The 20,454-nt window shown below is 50.2% G+C and overlaps 1 protein-coding gene across 1 annotated transcript; it reads left to right on the forward strand.

Moving 5' to 3' along the window:
* CES3 (carboxylesterase 3) lies at window positions 3,357–15,991 on the forward strand. Its single transcript, XM_005692115.3, has 14 exons — window positions 3,357–3,490; window positions 4,573–4,777; window positions 4,882–5,020; window positions 5,172–5,305; window positions 5,767–5,920; window positions 6,027–6,131; window positions 7,014–7,115; window positions 7,473–7,610; window positions 12,725–12,805; window positions 14,087–14,234; window positions 15,124–15,273; window positions 15,426–15,504; window positions 15,616–15,812; window positions 15,935–15,991. Exons 1-13 carry the CDS (start codon window positions 3,409–3,411, stop codon window positions 15,809–15,811), a joined length of 1,713 nt encoding a protein of 570 aa, XP_005692172.2. The 5' UTR covers window positions 3,357–3,408; the 3' UTR covers window position 15,812; window positions 15,935–15,991.

The raw sequence follows: 20,454 nt of genomic DNA on the forward strand, positions 1-20,454 counted from the left end.
GTACAACCACCATCACATCAAGTTTTAGGATGCATCCATTGCTCAGAAAAGTTCCTTTGTGCACCCTTGCACTGCCCCGAACCTGGTTCCACACAACTACTAACTTGCTTCCTGTTGCTATAGTTTGCCTTTTTTGAAACTTCATATAAATTGATTTTTTTTTACCAGCTTCTGTCTCTTAGCATAATGCTTTTGAGATTCAACCAGCAGTTTTTCTCTTTTCTTGCTGAATAGGATTCCATATATGACATGCCACATTTTACCCATTCATCCACTGATGGACATTTGAGTGATTTCTACTTTTTTCCAGGTGGCGCTAGTGGTAAAGAACCCACCTGGCAATGCAGGAGACCTGAGACATGGGTTCCATCCCTGTGTCAGGAAGATCCCCTGGAGAAGGAAATGGCAACCCACTCCAGTATTCTTGCTTGGAGAATCCCATGAACAGAACAGCCTGGTGGGCTACAGTCCATAGAGTCCCAAAGAGTCAGACACGACTGAAGTGACTGAGCATTTTTAGGCTATTTTCAACAAAGTTGCTATGAACATTTTCAGACAAGTCCTTGGACATATGCTTTCATTTCATAAATAGTAAATTGCTAGGGCTTCCCAGGTGGCAGGAACGATAAAGAACCCACCTGTCACTGCAGGAGAAAAGAGACACAGTTTCAGTCCCTGGAGCACAGCATGGTAACCCACTCCCATATTCTTGCCTGGAGAATCCCATGGAAAGAGGAGCCTGGAGGGCTATAGTCTGGTCCATAGGATTGCAAAGAGTTGGATACTACTGAAGCAACTTAGCACACATGCAAATAGCTAACAGTGGATTCACTGAGTCATATGGAAAATGTATGCTTAACTTTGAAAGAAAATATCAAACTGCCTTCCAACTTGACTATACCATTTTTGCATACTCATCAGCCATATATGTGAGTTCCAATTACTCCAGATCCTCACCAGCACCTCGTCTTATCAGTCTTTCACATTCGATTAATTTAATGGATGTGTAGTGGTCTCTCATTGTGGCTGGTTACCTCCCTCCATCACCCCCCTTCCTCTTTCTCAGTCTGTCTCTCATGAGCCCTTGTATGTACCTGGGATTCTGAGAGAGGGAATGGCCCCACCAGGGAAATTTCCAAAGAGGATTCAGGAAGCTGCCCTAGTCGTTTCTGGCAGGAGAGAAATTTGATCCTCAGGCTCTCTAAATTGAGGTGTGAGCTGGAACTCCAGGAGAGGATCTGGCTTCCAGTCTAGGCATGACCCTCACCCAGTCCCTTAACAGCACATTCAGCTGTTTGCATTAGCAAATATTTGCCAGCGCATTGTACTCTCCACCCATCCCCCCACCTCTCACTCCCAGCCAGTCATGTTCCTGACACTGGGGCCCATGGGGTGGGGGGTCTCCCAAGCCAGCAGAGAGCCAGACATCCTGTTCTGACACAGAACAGGCTCCCCTTGCCTCTGGTTTCATACCTCATGTTTTCGCACTGTAACCTCACTTTAACCCTGTGATGTGGCTCCTCTTATCATCACTGTTTAATGGATGACAAAACTAGGCCTGGAACTGTGAAGTAACCTGTACTAGGTCACACAGCTGCCTCCTGGCAGAGCCAGGATTTCAGTGCAGGAGGTCTGGCTCTGAAGTCACGTCTTCCCTGGGTGTGGAATACAGGATTTGAGTTGTTACAAAGAGTCTTCCTGCCCCATTTCCTCCATCATCCCTACCCAGGAGTCTCAGGTCCAGTGGAGGGTAGTGCCCTGCCTCCACCGCTGCCACATGAGGCCCCTTCCAGAGAGTCAGCCTACCTGAGAGTTATCCCCAACATACACCCTGGGGATCCTCAGTCCACAGGCCCCTTGGCAGGGCTACTCAGGCCCAAGGCATCATCCAACCACCATGGAAAAGAGCCTGTCTTTTTTTCAAAACATTAAACACAGAATTACCATATGACCAACAGTTCCATTCCTAGCTCTACAGCCAAGAGAAATGAAAACATAGGACCACACAGGAACTCATAAACAAATGTTTACAACAGTGTAATTCATAAGAGTCAAAAGGAGGAAACAACCCAAATGCCCTTCAATGAATGAATGGATAGAAAAACTGTTGGTGCACCCACAGTGAAATATTATTTGACCATAAAAAGTAAGTACTGATATGTGCTACACCTTAGATGAAACTCCAAAACATCATGCTGAGGGAGAGAAGCCAGACACTAAATGTCACATATCATATGATTGCTTTAATGTGATACATCCAGGATAGGTAAATCTCTGGAGTTAGAGAGCAGATTAATGGTTATCAGCTCATCAGGGGATGGGGGTGTTGGTATGGAAGGTGAGGGGGTAAGGGCGGGAATGGAGAGTGACTGTTTAATGGGTAGGATATATTGCTGGGGTAATGAAAGAATTTTGTAACTAGAGAGACTGCACGAAATCACAAATATACTAAATGCCACTGAATTGTACACTTTATAATGGTTCATTGTAATATGAATTTGGTGGTGGTTTAGTCGCTAAGTCGTGTCCGACTCTTGAGACTCCATAAACTGTGTAGCCTGCCAGGCTCCTCCATCCTTGGGATTCTCCAGGCAAGAATAGTGGAGTGGGTTGCCATTACCTTCTTCAGGGTATCTTCCCAAGCCAGGAATCAAACCCAGGTCTCCTGCCTTGCAGGCAGATTCTTTACCAACTGAGCTACAAGGGAAGACTTGATTTAAAGAGGAAAAAAAAAAGGGACTTCTGGTGGTCCAGTGGTTAAAAGTCTGTCTTCCAGTGAGGGAGATGAGGGTTCAATCCCTGGTGGGGGAACTAAGATCCCACATACCTCCAGGGATCTTAGTCTGAGCGCCCCCAACTCCTGAGCTGGGAGGTCTTGCTTGCACAACAAAGACCTGATGCAGCCAAAATAAATAAATGCTTTTTTTTTTTTAAAAAGGGGGCATCAACCCCAGTTCCCTCTACCCTGCTGCAGAGCTCAGGTGCCCCTCCAGCAGGTAGGATCAGACAGTGGCCCCCACCCCGGTGAGCTGGCTCACTCAGAGCAGGACTGGCACCAGGGTCACGTCCACTACTCGCTCAGGTGGTGATATGTGCGTCTTGCAGTGAATGTACAAAGTGTCCTGGAAGTCTTGGTGTCAGGAGGGCTGGAACTTGAACCCAGAACTTCCCCTGCCTAAGGCTGTCATATCACCCAGGCTCCTGCTGGCAGGGCTGCTCTCCCAGCCCCACCTCCCCCCTCCCCCAACCTGGGTGCTAGACTCTGGGTCTTTGGACTGGCCACCAGTCAGGTGGGGGCGGTCTGCTGAGGCTTTCCTAACAACCGTTTAGAGATTGGCTGTGCCAAAGGGCAGGGACATTGTTCCACCTTCCACCACTTCTGCCCACAGTTGAGTGTGAGTAAGAAGCATGGGCACAGTGGTGAGAACTGGGTCCGGGGTCCTGGTCTGGGTAGCCTGTCTGCTCCTGCCATTCTCTGCTACAGACACTGGTAAGACACACCCACGGGGCCTGAAGAGGTGGAGCTTCTGGGTTGGCGGGAGGACTTGGAGGAGGGGGCAAGAGTGGGGTAGGGACAGGGAAGTGGGCAGCCTGCTCAGAGAAGGAGCCCTCTGTTCTGTTCAGTTGTTCACCGGAATGCCAAGGCTTGAACATCCTCTCTGGGCAGGGGCAACCATCCAGCTAATGCTACCCATCTCTTTTTTTATTATGATAAAATATAAAAAACATAAAATTTACCATTTTGACCATTTTTAAGTGCAATTTGTCATGTTTTTAAGAGTTCCTAGGATTTCATTTAATCAGTAAGACACACACATAGAAATGATTATCATGAGAAAAAGTTTACTTGCCATTCCCTAGAAACAGGGTCCCTCAGGAGGCAGAGGAAATGAACAGGGTGGGGAGGGATGTGGATGAGAGCTTTCATTGTTGTTTCCTGTGGGAGGAACAGGTAAGACAGGCAGTGTAGGTCTGGGTTAGCTCATTGGAATGGTTTCACTAGGTTCTGGGGCATGGGGCTGTCCCTAGATGTCCGGGACCTGGCCTTGCATTGATTAGGGCAGGTGCTTAGTTGCCAGGAGTACGAGGGTGTCCAGAGGTGGCGGTGGCCAAGGGCATGGCCTCTGGATCGACTGTGAAGGGCACATGTCTCAGTGAGTGGTTTACCATCTCTAAGAACTGGCTAGCCCTGGGAGGGCAGAGCCAGCGAGCTAGATGTCAAAATATCAGAACAGAAAATACAAAAAGATAAGGTTGTCACACCTTATTCAGCAGGTGAGAGTTAAGAGAGGGCAAGTGGCCGGCCCAAGCCGACTACCCACTGCCCACATGGCAGGTCTGTGGGTCTCAGGGTGGTTTAGCTTGTTCACTAGGGGGAACTGACTCAACTTGGAGGAGACGTGGGGAGAGGATTTAGGGGGTAGTCACAAGACCCATTGCACAGGCAGGCTGGGGCAGTTCATCAGAGTGCTCAGAACCTGGCCTGGCAGAGGAGGTGCTCAGAGAGCAGACCAGCAGGTCCATCTGCCACCCCAAGCACACTCCCCCACAGCCCCTCTGTCCTGCCCTCAGGGCCGGGGGTCACTCAGCCGGAAGTGGACACACCCCTGGGCCGTGTGCGAGGCCGGCAGGTGGGCGTGAAGGGCACAGACCGTCTTGTGAACGTCTTCTTGGGCATCCCATTCGCCCAGCCGCCCCTGGGGCCCCACCGGTTCTCGGCCCCGCGCCCAGCGGAGTCTTGGGAAGGTGTGCGAGATGCCAGTAGGGCCCACGCCATGTGAGTAGCCCCGCGGAGGTGGGCAGGCAGGGAGGTGGCAGGGGTCCAGCTACCTGGGCTGGTGGGGCTGACCCCCTGGCCCTCGGGCTCCTCCTCCGCCACAGGTGCCTGCAGGATCTGGAGAGAATGAACAACAGCAGATTTACGCTGGACGGAAAGCACCAGACCTTCCCCATTTCGGAGGACTGCCTGATCCTCAACATATACAGCCCGGCTGAGGCCCCCTCGGGGGCAGGAAGGCCAGTGAGCTGCCTAGAGGGCCCTGTCCACCCAGCCAGCACGGCCAGGCCTGACCCCTCCCCACCCCTGCTCCGAAAGCGCTCCAGGAGTCCCCAGAATGCCCTGAGCCAGTCAATGGGCAGCCGCGGTCACTGACCCACGGCCGTCTCTGCAGGTCATGGTGTGGTTCCACGGGGGCTCTCTCGTGACTGGCACTGCCACCGCCCACGATGGGTCTGCCCTGGCCGCCTATGGGGACGTGGTCGTGGTCACAGTCCAGTACCGCCTGGGCTTCCTTGGCTTTTTCAGGTGAGGCAGCAGGCCTGGCGGAGGGCAGTGACTGCGCAGGGTGGGGGTCCCCGACTCGAAGCAAGACCGGGTCCCAGGCACGCGGGGTGCTGGGCAGAGAAGACTCAGCTGAGGCTCCACCCCCTTGGGGGCTCAGCCAAAGCCAGGGTTTGACAGTGGGACTTGGGCCTTTGGGCACAAGACTTTGGCTCCTGGCCTGTGGGTCAACAGAGTCTGTAGGGTCAAAGAACAACACATTCCAGGAGCCGCTGGAGAACCAAAGCTGGCAGGTTGCCCAGCCAGCCCCACCCATCCCACATACTGGGCATCTGGCTACCAGGTATCGCTCATAGCCAGGCCAGATTGAGGAGCAAGGGAAGGTGGGGCATCCCAGGGGCTGATTCAGAGCAAAACTTCAGAGGCTGAGGAAGATCTGTCAGGGGATCCAGCCGCCCCTAACCACTGCCCCACCCAACCACCAGCACTGGGGACAAGCATGCTCCTGGCAACTGGGGCTTCCTCGACGCCGTGGCTGCTCTGCGCTGGGTGCAGGGAAACATCACCCCCTTTGGGGGTGACTTCAACTCTGTCACCATCTTTGGTGAATCCAGCGGGGCCTCTGTCGTCTCTGCCCTGGTGAGTCACCCCAGGGAGGGAGCCAGCAATGGTATCTCCTGCGGTCCCAGACTTCCCAGATCTTCTGCCCTCCTCTGACAGCCACCTGTCCTCCACGCTGCCCCAGGTCCTGTCCCCGCTGGCTGCAGGGCTGTTCCACAGAGCTATAGCACAGAGTGGAATCATCACCATACCGGGATTACTGAATCCTGACCCCTGGCTCCTGGCTCAGGTCTGCATTTCTTTCACTCTCTCACCCCATGTACACCTTGCCCTATGCTTGCTCTTGGAGTCCCAGGGTGGAGGTGTTACCAGTAGCCAGCTCCTTGCTGGCAGAGAGGGACACACTAGGCTGAAGGAAGCCCACAACCAGTGAGAACTCAGGGAAAACCACCAGAGCTCCTAGGGTGTGACATGGTCCCGGAAGCCATCCCTCCAGCCTCACGGGCTACCTGACCCTGCTCCAGCCTCAGCACCAACCATGGTCCCCTCCCTGCCAGAGTAGCGCACACATGACTCCCTCCCCACCTAAACCCTCTCTGCTTTCCTTGCATGCCTGCATACTAAATCACTTCAGTTGTTTCCAACCCTTTGCAGCCCTGTGGATGGTAGCCCGCCAGGCTCCTCTGTCCATGGCGGTCTTCAGGCAAGAATACTGGAGTTGGTTGCTGCACCCTCCTCCAGGGGATCTTCCCAGACTTAGGGATCGAACCCATGTCTCTCACATCTCCTGCGCTGGCAGACAAGTTCTTTACAACTAGCATCACCTCCTTCCTTTACTCCACCAAACTTTTTTGAGCCCACTGACTCTGGGACTAGGGTTAATTAGATAATGACACCGTTCTCACAGGGGTAGAGGGGACCCAGACACACACAAACACACACACACAGAGAAGGACAGTAATGACGTGATGGGGGACACACGGGTTGCCTGAGGACCACCCAAGCTGGTGGGCAGGTAGAGCTTATCTGAGTTGGTGGTAGATCTCTGGCCAGCGACAAGGTCCTGTCTCACACCATTGCCCCGTTTCTCCTACAAATTCGTCCTCTCTCTGTGGAAGGCAGAGGGAAATGATGGGTGAGAGGGAGTCAAGACACTTTTGTCTGTCCCCAGTCCCTTGCAGACTCCTTGGCCTGCAACTCTGACTCCTCGGCTGAGATGGTGCAGTGCCTTCGGCAGAAGACAAGCGAGGAGATGATCCTCGCCTACAAGTCGGTATGCTCACTTCTTGGGGAATGGCAGTGGGCAGTGACTCAGAGGGGGTTCTGTCCAGTGCCTGCAGGAGCAGAGGGGCAATCAGCAGTGCGGGGTGAGGCAGCTACCAGGGAGGTGAAGGGTCTGGGGGCATGAAGAGGGGGGCCACCCCAGTCCTGAGGGTCTTCTAGCAAAGAAGACGGCTTAGAAGCATCATGGGCCTGGTCTCCTGACTCCCTCCAGTCTTCTCGCCTTGGTGATCTCATCCCCTCTCTTCTGCTTAAGGCTCAGCCATCCAGGCAGGCAGCCGAGGGATCTCTAGGGTCCCATCTGTTGAGGGCCTGACTGGGAGGCCCTCTGCTTTGTTTTCTCCTGCAGAAAAAAATAGCTTTGTACAACATCGATGGCACCTTCTTTCCCAAGAGCGCTGAGGAGCTCCTGAGGGAGAGGCAGTTCCCCTCTGTGCCCTTCCTCTTCGGTGTCAACAACCACGAGTTTGGCTGGCTCATCCCCAGGGTGAGTGTGCCCTTCAAGGCCCTCCCTGCCCCACGTGGTTCTCTCCCACCCCGACACCATCTCCATGTGCTGTGAGCTCAGACCCTTCTGTCTCATAGGTGAGAAAGCAGAGGCTGACCCAGTTTCATTTTCTCAAAGCAAATATTTCCTTCTTAGGGACCACATTTTTGTATTTTCTAGGCAGTATTGATCCATGGCATATTCCTGCCTTGGTGTCTGGTTTATAAGTCGGACTCTATGAGACTAGTTTGTGTGACTCTGTACCTGAGAGACCAACCCCCTGAGATTCCCAGGTTTCTGACAAAGTCAAGTCACTGGGAGACATCATGGCCCACATGCCTTCCCGTCCTTTTCAGGCGCACAGAACACTCCATACAGAGTGTCACCATCATACCTTCCTTCTAAGCATCTTCTCATATTTCATTCTCACTCTTCCACCCATCTTCACAATGAATGAATTTAATGCCTGCAAAACCTTCCACAAAGAAAGGGTCGTCTCATAATTTTCCTTCATTTCATCACTTCGGCAGCTTCTCACTTTAATCACTGAAGCTGTTATTGCAGTGAACGTCTTCATGTCCACAGCTTTTGTCCTCTGATTAAATCCCTTGGATTTAATCCCCAGGGGGACATTTGGGTGCTTGTTAGAGGAAAGCCTTAAGCAATGTTGATACTCACTGAAGTTTGTAGGAGCTTACAGTCCAGGTGTGTGTGTGTGTGTGTGTGTGTGTGTGTGTGTGTGTGTGTGTGTGTGTGTAATAGCAGAAGAGTGTTAAGGGGAAACAGTGCCCTGGACTCTGGTAGGCAGCCTTGCCCCCACACTTGCAACATTGAGTTGTGAGTGTTAACAGTGAAAGAGAGCCGACTTGGCTGGCTCCCAAAACACAGGCAAACCTGTCTGGTGTGGAACGCTGTGCCCAGGACTTTGTAGCTAAAGATATTTCTCAGAGTTGGTGACTCAGAGGGCTGTTCACCCCGTCAAAGTGCAGGCGTTCCCTCCACTGTCCGTAGGAGCACAACCATAACATTTTCAGTAACTAGATGTTTACTAAGTATCCACGGTAAAAGCTTTAGCCATAGAAAGTAATCTGTATTCCTAATGGAAACTTCTCCACTTCTTACATGTTTAAAGTAATCTGTATTCCTAATGGAAACTTCTCCACTTCTTACATGTTGCTATTGGTACCGCACTTTCTGAAATTACTTCACTGATTCAAACTGCCACCAGCAATGTCTACAGGTTTTTTGTTTGTTTGTTTTTTCATTTTGTTTGACTGCTGTGAGGCCTGCAGGATCTTAGTTCCCAGACTAGGAATCAAACCCAGGCCCCTTGCGGTGGAAGCACAAAGTCCTAACCACTTGACCACCAGTAAAGTCCCTGGAGTCTACAAGCTTTCTTGCAACCTTACCAGCATTTGCCGAGCACAATTTTTTAAATGTCAACTTTAAAAAAATATAATTTACATAGCATAAAAGTTACCTCTTTAAAGTGTACAATTCAGTAGTTCTTAGTACACTCACAAAGCTGTGCAGCCATCACCATATCTTATTCCAGAACATTTGCTTCACCATCACGCAGAAAGAAGCCCATACCCATTTAGCTGTCACTTCCCATCCCTCCCCATGATCCCCATCCCAGCACTTGGCAACCACGAATCTACTTTCTGTGTCTAATCTACTTTCTGTCAAATCTATGGATTTGCCTCTTCTGGACATTTCATACAATAGAATCATACAATATGTGGGGTTTTGTGTCTGACTTCTTTCACCTAATATAAGGTTTTCAAGGGCCATCTATGTTTTAATGGATATCAGTACTTCCCTCTTTTTTTTATGGCTGAATAGTTCAGTGTATGGATACACCACATTTGTTTATCCATTCATCAGTTGATAGACAGTTGTTTCCATGTTTATGGCTCTTATGGATCCCCCTACTATGAATGTTCGTGTACCAGTTTTTGTGCAAACATATGCCTTAATTGGTCTTGCTTATATACTCAGGGATGGAACCAGTGGGTCCTGGAGTAAGTCTATGCTTAATCATTTCAGGAACTGCTGAACTATTTTTCAAAGTAACTGCACCACTTTAAATTCCCACCACCAGTGTGTAAGGATTTCAATTACTCCACATCCTTGCCAATGCTTGTTAATATCTTTTGTTTTGATTGTAGTCATCCCAGTGGGTGTGAAGTGGTATCTCATTGTGGTTTTGAGTTGCACTTCCCTAGTGACTAAAATGGTGAACATCTTTTCATGTGCTTATCAGCCATTTTAATATTTCCTTTGGAGAACTGTCTTCTGTTTTGCCCATTTTTAAATTGAATTATTTGTCTTTTTATTCTTGAGTTGTAAAATTTTTCATATATTCCAGATAGATGTCCCTTATCAGATATATGATTTTCAAATATTTTTCCCATTCTGTGGATTGTATTTTCACATTGTTGACAGTATCCTTTGCCACACAATTAAAAAAAAATGATGACGTTTATCTGTTCTTCTTTTGCTTGCCTTTTTTTTTTTGTCATGCCTAAGAAATCATTGCTAAATCCAAGGTCATAAAGATTTACCTCTATGATTACTTCTCATAATTTTATAGTTTTAGCTGTTATATTTAGGTCTAGATTCATTTCAAGTTAATTTTTGTATATGGTGTGAGTTAGGGCTCTTTTGCACATGGTATCTTCTTGTCCCTTCATGATTTGTTGAAAAAAACTGTTCTTTTCTTATTAAACTGTCTTGGTGCCCTTATTGAAAATCAGCTGGTCATGAATGAAGGAGTTTATTTCTGGACTTTGAATTCTACTCCATTAATTTATCCTTATGCCGCTGCCATAGTATCTTGATTACAGCAGTATTGTAGTAAATTTTAAAATTGGGATGTGTGAATTCCTCAACTCTGTTCTTCTTTTTCAAGATTGCTGTATTATTTTGTCAGAGTTGCCATAACAAAGAACCACAATCTGAGTGGCTTAAACAATAGACATTAAGTGTCTCACAGTCCTAGAGGCTACAAGTCTGAAATCAAGATGTTAGCAAGATTGGCTCCTTCTGAGTGTTGTGAGAGAGAATCCACGCCTCTTTTTAATGTTCCAGCTGGCCTCGTGTATCCCTTGGCTTATAGATGGCGTGCTCTCTCTGGCTTTCCCTCTGACCCATCTACCTCTGTGTCTAAATTTCCCCCTTTTACAAGGACACCAGACATACTAGACAGTGCTCTGCGCTCAGTCACATCTGACTCTTTGTGACCCCACAGACTGTAGCCCGCCAGCTCCTCTATCCATAGGATTTCCCAGGAAAGAGTACTGGAGTAGGTTGCCATTTCCTTCTCCAGGGGATTTTCCTGACTCAGGGATTGAACATGTGACTCTTGTGTCTCCTGCATTGCAGGCAGATTCTTTACCCACTGAGCCATCAGGGAAGCTGATACTAGACTACAGCCCACCCTAATGATTACCTTTGTAATCATCTGAATTTGACTAATGGCCTCATCTTTACATAAGATCACATTCTGAGGTACTGGGGATTATGACTCCACATATATTTATGTGGAGACACAATCAGTCCATAATAATTGTTTAGCTATTCTGAGTCCCTTGCATTCCCATGTGAATTGTGGTCGGCTTGTCCATTCTTGAAAAGAAAAAAACGTAACTGAGATTCTGATTGGATCGCACTGAATCTCTAGTGCAATTTGGGAAGTACTGTCATTTTAACAATAGTAAGTCTTCCAATCCATGAACATGGAACATCTTCGCATTTAGTTAAGGCTTCTTTAATTTCTCTCAATTATGTCTTCTCGTGTTTAATGTACAGTCTTGTACTTCCCTTATTAAATTTATTCCTAAGTATTTTATTCTTTTCAATGCTATTGTAAATGGAATTGTTTTCTTCATGCCACCTTCAGATTGTTCATTGCTAGTGTATAGGAGCAATTGGTATACTGATCTTGTAGAAAAACTGTTTAAAAAGTTTTGCTACTTTAGCTTCTGTGGCCTTTAGTACCTTAATTCCTAGTGAAGATTAACGTCTCCCCTTGGGTATACACTTTTTGTGTTTGTTTACCTGTGAATTTTTTGTTCCCGTTGCTATAAAGATTAGCCAAGAGTCTGGGAGCCATGAAAATAACTTTAATAACTTTAACCTTTCTATCCTGCTTACTCTGTCAAGACCTTTATGCATTGACCCAGTCCTCATAGCAATCCCATGAGGCAAGATATTGTCACTCCTTTTACAGATTAAGAGGGGCTTCCCTCATAGCCTAGTACTCTTGGGCTCCCCTTGTGGCTCAGGTGGTAAAGAATTCGCCTGAAATGCGGGAGACCTGGGTTCGATCCCTGGGTTGGGAAGATCCCCTAGAGAAGGGAAAGGTTACCCAGTCCAGCATTCTGGCCTGGAGAATTCCACGGACTTATGCAGTTCATGGGGTCGCAAAGAGTCAGACATGACTGAGCGACTCTTACTCACTTACAGATTAAGAAACTGTGACATAGACAGTTTAAGTAACTGGTTCATGTTATGCACCTAGTAAGTAGCGGAGCTGGGACTTAAACCAGAAACCAAGCTTTAAAAACTGTAACATGCAAAGCCAACATTTTTCTAAAATATTTATTTATTTTATGTTTATTATTTATTTGGCTGTGTCAGGTCTTAGTTGCACCATGCGAACTGTTAGTTGCAGCATGTGGGTTCCCTGACCAGGAATCGAACCCAGGCCCCCTGCATGGAAAACACAAAGTCTTAGTCGCCAGACCACCAGAGAAGTTCCTAAAGTCAATGTTTAATTTTAAAGACAACATTTGAACTTTCTTTGTAACCCCTGCTACAGGACCTGCGGGTCTTGATGTTATTCTATGAAAATATTGAACAAATTCCGAGATTGCTGCTAACCACTTGCTTGTTGTATTTGGTGTTTTTCCCTCCCTCCTAAATTAGAATTTTATTTTTAGGGAGGTCTTAAGGCTAGTGGGTTTGGCCACACTCAGCTCCATAATGAGCTCATGATCACAGGGCTGTGAACACTGGCCTGCTCCAAGCTGGGAGTTGGCTGGGAAGGTGAGGGTGAGGGGCATGGGCTGTAATGAGGCTGCACTGAGAGGGCCTTGGTGTCTCCACAGGGCTGGGGTTTCCTGGATAAGATGGATCAACTGAGCCTGGAGGACATGCTGGCCATCCTGAGGCCCTACTTGACCAATATGGTGAGAAAAAGGCAGGAAAGAGTAGTCCAGTGGGGCCGAACCCAACACAGTCTCTACCCCTTACCCTCCAACACCCAGCTACCTACCTGCCACCAAGCCTGGGGGGCAACTGTTGGATTTTAGTTCTGTCTAGGAATCCCCTTGGACATGACACAACATGGTTCTCAAAGGAAGATCATCACCACATCATTTTCATCACAGACTACCCATAATGAGCACACACTCTCTGCCAGGAGCTGTGCTGTGCTGAGCACTAGGACAGGCATTCAAATCCTCCAATCCTCATTACAACTTTGCGAAGCAGGGACTTTCATTATCCTTGTTACAGATGAGGAAACTGAGGCTCAAGGCTTCGTGGTGGGTAAAGGGCAGAGGCAGAGCTTGTGCCAGTCATCTGATTCCAGAGCTTAAGATGGCACTGTCAGACCTGAAACCAGGTGGTGCGTGCGTGCTAAGTCGCTTCAGTCGTGTCCAACTCTTTGCAACCCTATGGACTATAGCCCGCTAGGCTCCTCTGTCCCTGGGATCCTCCAGGCAAGAATACTGGAGTGGGTGCCATGCCCTCCTCCAGGGGATCTTCCTGATCCAGGGTTCGAATTTGTGTCTCTTAAGTCTCCTGAATTGGCAGGCAGGTTCTTTACCACTAGCACCTCCTGGGATGCCCGAAACCTGGTGGAGCTGCGGTCAAATCCTGACCCTGGCTGCTTGTCCACAGTTAACCTTCCATTTTTTCACATAAATAGGGATGCTACTTCCCATCCATGTGAGCTGTTTAAGAAAGATACTGGATGCTGTATTGGAAGAGTCTCCCAGGGAGCTGGTATTCAGGAGGTGCTCAATCAATGTACATTTCCTTCCTTTGAGACTCCCTAGATTCCTCCTCACTCACACAACCTCATCACTGCTCTCTGGAGCTGTGAGGAAGTCCCATGATTTATTCTTCCACTAACTTCCTAGTTAACTTCAACTGAGTGCCTGCTCTAGGCTAGAACTCTGTGATTCAAATAGGCTGCCAAACCACCTTACAGGGAGGAACTGACTTTCAGAGATGTCCAGCAACCTGTCTGAGGTCACACAGCCAAGCAGTGATTGCAGAGCTAGCATTTAACTCCAGATTTGACCTCTTCCCACCCAGACATCATCTAGAACCCCCAAGGAAGGGAGGTGGATAGCCTCCTGCCACAGGAGCCCTGGGACATGAAAAACACCAGACAGGAGGATGCAGGACCTCTTGGAAGGGTCTGCCATGGCTGTGGGATCTGACAAGGTCTCTTGCCCCAGGATGTGCCCACTGAGGTGATGCCCACCATCATAAAGGAATACCTAGGCAGCAGGTCAGATGGACAAGCCAAGCGAGAAGCCTTCCAGGAATTGCTAAGTGACATTATCATAACCTTCCCCATGTTGCAATTTGCAAGAGACCTCCAAGGTAAGCCTATCACTGTCTGACCTGTCCACCCTTCCCGCTTGAGCCCAGGACCTGAGCTATCACGGGTGACACGGTCTCTCCCTCCACTGAGCCCCCCACTCACCACTTCCTCTCTGGGATGCAGTGTCACAGCAGTGAGAGGTGACTCTGGCAGGACACTCTGCAGAGGAGAAAACCAAAGCACAGAGAGGTGCAGTGCCCTGTCAGAGGTCACTCAGCAGGGCTTATCACCAGTTCTCTGGGATTCAGTTGACTCATGAGTGATTTTTTTCTGCTCTCAGCCTTCCTCCTGGGAGAAAAGTCTTACTTCCTTCCAAGCTTCATGGCTCAGCAGTCCCCAACCTTTTTGGCACCAGGGACTGTTTTCATGGAAGACAATTTTTCCACAGACCAGGAGTAGGAGGGTGATGGTTTCAGGATGACTCAAGCACATTACATTTATTGTACACTTTATTTCTATTTATTATACACTTTATTTCTATTTATTATGATATCGCCTCCAGATCATCAGGCATTCAGTCCTGGAGACTGCGGACCCCTCTCGTGCCTAACCCTAACACAGTCCTAGAACAATTCCAGGTTCCTGTCTTTGTGACCCCTTGGGCAGATACATAATCCTTCTGGGCTCATTTTCTCATTTCTAAAATGGCTATAGGAGGGGCTTCCCTGATGGTCCAGTGGCTAAGATTCCAGGCTCCCAATGCAGGGGACCTGGGTTCAATCCCTGGTCGGGGGGAACTAACGATCCTACATGCCACAACAAGATTTGGTGCAGCCAAATAAATAAAAATTTAAAGAAATAAAATGGCAACCATAATGCGTAATAATCTAACCCATAAGTTTGATCAGGCTGTGGGTGATCATCTCTCATCCAGCCCTCTCTCCACAGATTCTGGGGTCTCCTTCTTCTTCTATGAGTTCCAGCATCGACCCAGTTCTTTTGCAAAGATCAAGCCAGCCTGGGTGCGGGCTGATCATGGGGCTGAGTTGACCTTCATGTTCGGCGGTCCTTTCCTCACGGATGAGAGCTCCATGTTGGGTGAGGATGGACGGACCAGTGATCCTTAGGTTTCTGGCTCCCCCAGGGGAGGAGAGGGACTTGCAGAAACAGAGTTCTCAGGTCAGCATAAGGGACCCTGGAGTCTCCTTCAGGACCCACCTGAACCTGATCCAAGTCTGTCCTTCCCACAGCCTTTCCAGAAGCCACGGAGGAGGAGCAGCAACTGAGCCTCACCATGATGGCCCAGTGGACCAACTTTGCCTGGACAGGGTGAGTCAGCAAACAGGCCTGCCTGGCTTTGGGCCTAGGACTACTTAGAGCTGCCTGCCTGGCAGCAATACAGGAGGCCTTGGTCTTCATTCATTCATTCCTCCCACTCAGGGACCCCAATGGCAAGGGGCTGCCTCTTTGGCCACCATTCAACCATGAGGAGAAATACCTGGAAATCAGCCTGATGCCTCGGGTCAACCAGAAGCCAAGGGAGGCCCGAATGCAGCTCTGGGCAGAGATACTTCCCACCAAGTTCGGGCAGTGGCAGCAGAAGCAGAAGGGCAGGAAGGTCCAGGAGGAACTCTGAGGTAGGCCCTGAGCCTTCTGGGCTGGAACTCAGCCCTAGGGGTGGCCGCATCCCAGGCGGGCAGCCTCCTCCTCTCCCTGCTGTGCTGTGTGCTAAATCGCTTCAGTTGTGTCTCTTTTGCAGCCCCCATGGACTGTAGCCCGCCAGGCTCCTCTGTCCCTGGGATTCTCCAGGCAAGAATGCTGGAGCGGGTTGCCACGCCTTCCTCCAGGGGATCTTCCAGACTCAAGGATCGAACTGGGGTCTCTTACATCTCCTGCATGGGGAGGGTTGTTGTTGTTGTTTTTTTTTTACCTCTAGTGCCATCTAGGAAGCCCTCTCTCTCTGCTAAGAGACTTTAACTCAAACCAGGCTGATGGGCAGTCATGTCTCTTAAAGCAGGGGTCCCCAACCTCCAGGAGCTAGTGTCTGATGATCTGAGGTGGGGCTGATGTCATAATAATAGAAATAAAGTGCACAATAAATGTAATGCACTTGATTCATCCTGAAACCATTCCCTCCTCCCCAGTCGATGGAAAAATTGTCTTCTACAAAACCAGTCCCTGGTGCCGAAAATGTCGGGCACTGCTCGCTGCATTAGAGCATCAGTCTCTCTGTGACTCCTGTGAAATGTTGCGTGCTTCTCATCTAGAGGGATTTTGCCCAAACTTCCCCCTCTTCCCACTTGCTCCATGGAAAGTTCCAGCTCATACCTCAAGCTCCCCAGAGGATCCTCCTCCGGAAAGTCCTCCTTGCCTTCTCTGGGCCTGGCCCGAGCTCTGTCCATGACAGTGTATTCCACTCTAGGCTGGCACTGTCGGTGTCAGTGTTCCTCTTCCCCTCTCAGAAGCTCTTTGAGAGTGGAAGTCAGCCTGACCCCACTCTGCACCTCCCATACTAGCATCAGGCAGGACCTGGGGTCAAAGGATGCTTGCTGAGTGAGAGACTGACAAAGTATGAGGATGGGGACTGTTGCATGTGAACCCAGGCCCTTTAGGCACCAAAGCTCTGCTTAGTTCTGGACAAATGTTGTCTTCTCTGATCAGAAGGGTAGGTGGACTCTGGTGGCAGAGACCTGGAGTTGGAGAGGGTGGGTCCTGAGGCCTCAGGGGATCCAGCGGACAACGGATCTCAGAGGCCTCTGGCTACGGCTGGGGGAGGTCCCTGTGTCCATGCTGCCCAGTCTTGGCCCTTGCACAAGACAGAGCAGAGTCCAGCAGGGCCAGGGCCCTGACCCTTGGAAGTGAGATGCAAGCTTCCCAGCCCTAGTACCTCGCCCGCTTATGGCCTGCCTGGGCTCTTTCCTCTCCCTCCAGCTGGGGGAGACTGACTTCTGGGGTTGCACAGTTCTCGGAGCACCACCAGGACATGGGAGAACAGGCTGGGGGTGGGTGTCTGGACTAGCGCATCAGTCAGGCTGCTGTCACAGAGAGAAGACAAGGTCTGCCCTCTCAGGCAACAACAGGCGAAAAGCAGCCGGAGGTTTTTGAGTGGGGCACACGTTTCTTTCTTTTGTTTGGTTTTGAGGATCAATATACCCTTCCCTTGAGACATCTGGATTTTAATACAAACACAATGACTTCCCCTCCTCCCACTATCTCATCCCACCAACTCTGGTCCCACATACACCCTTCCTCAGTCAGACTAAGTTCCTGGCTGCTGCTGAGTGAATGAAAACTACTTGCAGTTAAGACCAATTCTGTTTTGTGCACGCATGCTAAGTCGTTTTAATCATGTCCAACTCTTTGTAACCCCATGGACTGTAGCTTTCCACGTTCCTTTGTCCATGGGGTTCTCCAGGCAAGAATATTGCAGTGGGTTGCCATGCCCTCCTCCAGGGGATCTTCCCGACCCAGGGATCAAACCCTTGTCTCTTGTGTCTCCTGCATTGGCAGGAGGAGTCTTTACCACTTGTGCCACCTGGGAAGTTCTGTTTTGGGAAGTCCATTTGGGGCAGAAAAGAGTCATAAACCAGAGAGGTTCCAAACCGTGCCACTCGGCTACTCTAAAGCTCCCTGCCGCCCTTGAGGCAAGTTCAAGCTCTTTACACAGCATTGAAGGCTTCTTGTTCTCATCCCTATGTCCCCACAAGCTGCTGGTAAGAGAGTCTGACAGGTAAACAGGCTCCAATTCCATAGCGTGTTACTGGAGACACAAAGGGCTGTAGGAACAGGGAGGCATAGACCGGCCTGACTTGGGGGACAGGGAAGGCAGGACATCTAGGCTGACACCGGAAGGACCAGCAGAAGTGGCTCAGGCCAGGGCGGGTAGGCTTGAGTGGTGGGAGCAGGGAGGAGGGCGTTCCTGGCAGATGGAACAGCAGGAACAAAAGCCTGGAGGTTGAGATGTGCTGAGAAAACAGTTCTGTATGTTTGGAGAGGCCAGCAAAGACCAGACTGGGAGCAGCCTTGCAGGCTGGACTGGGGGCCTGGCCTGGAGGGTGACAGAGAGCCTGGGAAAGGTTTAATCCGGGGTGGGGTGACATGAATGGGTTGGGGGTGGTGATGAGAGAGGGGACAGGGAGAGCAAGAAGAGGGCCAGCGTGGGCTTCCGGCGGGGACAGAAGGCACCAGTGGGCTCTAGATTTAGAAGTGACAGGCTGACGTGGTAATTGAGGGGACAAGAAGGTTAGAGAAAGGAGACTCCTGGAGGGTGGGGGGTTGCCTGGGGGTGAGCATGACTGGGTTGGGAACCAAGGGGTCAGTTTAGACCCTGCTGGAGTTACAAACAGGCCTCTTCCTCCAGGCCTGAGGGCACACTACACCTGGCAGCTGTGGGGAAGTGCGGGGTGAGGGGGACACATACCAGCTTCGGTGTCACCACTGCCAGAAAGCTCCAAGGAGGGGAGGGGAGCCTGCGGGTGAGGCGTCAGACCATGTCCCCGGTCAGCTTTCCCTCTTCTTCTCCTTCTTCCCCCAACTTCTGGGGTTTTCTGTCTATGGGAGGGAGACGAATGACTTAGCATGGTCCCAGTGGCTTGGGGTTGAGGGGGAGGCTGTGCCAGACAAGGGGGTGTTCCTAGGATTCCAGTCTTCTTGCCTCTTTACTCTCACTTCCCTGGGCCACTACTCATAGAACTCCCTCCCCTGCCGGCAGCGCATCCTCCATCCACTGATGGTCCAGCCCCAGGACCCAGAGTGAAGGGAGCAAGCCAGGGGCACCCACAAATTCAGAAGGACCAGGCCCTGTAGGGCACAGACTGGTGGACCCAGGGAGCCTCCCCAAGGCAGGGTGATGGGAAGGACCCAGTGAACAGTGTGAGTGTGTGAGCACAAGGGGGTACTGCAGGATCAAACGTGCATACCTGGACCCAGCCACCCGATAAGAGATTGGTAGACACTCCCAGTAGATGCAGGCAAGTGTGTGCATACCCAGCGCTAGTCACACACACACATTCACACACACATACCCTCACTAATAGGGTCCCAATACAGCTCAACAATTTACTAGATATGTATGAGCAAGTTATTTAGTTTCTTTGTTCCTTAGTTTTCCCATCTGTAAAATGGGGGCAATGATAGTGTTTTTCCCCCTTCATGGATCTGCTATGAGGACTGAATGATAATTAGCTGTAAAGTGCCTGGAATAGTGCCTGACACACAGCATGTGCTCAAAAATTGCCCCCTAGTGTAGGTGTGGCCACAGATTTCAATTGCACTGTCTGAAAAAATCATATGGCTCCCTCAATCACAGTTCAAAGATAGAAGAACTGGGGGACATTAGGGGTGCCATCATAATGTTAGTATGAGGTTTTTCCACTTTGAAATAACTCTTGGGCCTGTGTCTGCCTAGAAGGGGTGGCAGGTGGAGCTTTGTGATGTTCTGAATGAGTCTCTGGCCTTCCCTGAGGGTCTCAGGGAAGCTTTCATCCAAGCCCCTCCCCCGCTTTACCTGCAGTCCCTCCTTTTGGATTTTAGATGTATGCTCTCCAGTCCCCCTGGACCCCAGTTCCCAGCCCAGCTTGCCCAGGCCCTGGGAAAACCATTTCAAGAACAGGAAGCTACTGGGTAGGGAAACACCAGCTCTGTTACTGGAGAATAGTGGCATCCACACATCCCTCCTCCCTCTGCCCCAGCCCATGGGCTTCCTTTCCCATCAGCCCAGATTCCTCATGTCTTGAGATGCAATTGCCCACTGGAGCCTCTCCTGAGGTGGCCTTGCCGCTCCCTACTGTCCCTGAGCTGACTCTTCTGACTCCGGAGGTCTTGACCAGGGCCCAGGGCACCAGGCAGAGGGCCAGGCCTCACCCCCCCAAAGAAGCCTTGCTGAGCTTCCCTCTGTGCTCAAGTTCACTCACATCCTTTCTCTCCCTCAGGGCTCTGGACCATCCTCTGGGGTCCTGCGTAGTCTTATAGGACCTTTGGACCAAACTCTGGGGTCCCGAGTGGATCCCCACTTTACAGAGGAAGAAACTGAGGATCAGAGAGGGGAAGCACCTTGCCTGAGGCCACACAGAGAGTGAGGATGGAGCCAGGACCCGTTCCCAGTACTGTGGGCCTCCCTCCAGACTGTGCCCTCATGCCTAGAGTGAGCTTTCCAACTGCCAGAGTCAGGGTCTAAGGGGTGATGTAGGCAGAGGAACTGGGATTCCAATGCCAGCACTGTCAGCAAGTGAGGCCCACAGTGGGGAGTTTTGCAATAGTTCAGGCAGTACAGAGATGAGA

The sequence above is a fragment of the Capra hircus genome, chromosome 18, assembly GCF_001704415.2.
Source record: "Capra hircus breed San Clemente chromosome 18, ASM170441v1, whole genome shotgun sequence".
Classification (NCBI taxonomy): domain Eukaryota; kingdom Metazoa; phylum Chordata; class Mammalia; order Artiodactyla; family Bovidae; genus Capra; species Capra hircus.

Bases quoted from the DNA above. Each gene is read 5' to 3' on its own strand.
- CES3 (XM_005692115.3), top strand. From the start codon at position 3,409: ATGGGCACAGTGGTGAGAACTGGGTCCGGGGTCCTGGTCTGGGTAGCC. The intron at 7,116-7,472 runs GTATGCTCACTT...TTTCTCCTGCAG, and splicing joins TGATCCTCGCCTACAAGTCG to AAAAAAATAGCTTTGTACAA. The intron at 12,806-14,086 runs GTGAGAAAAAGG...CTCTTGCCCCAG, and splicing joins GGCCCTACTTGACCAATATG to GATGTGCCCACTGAGGTGAT.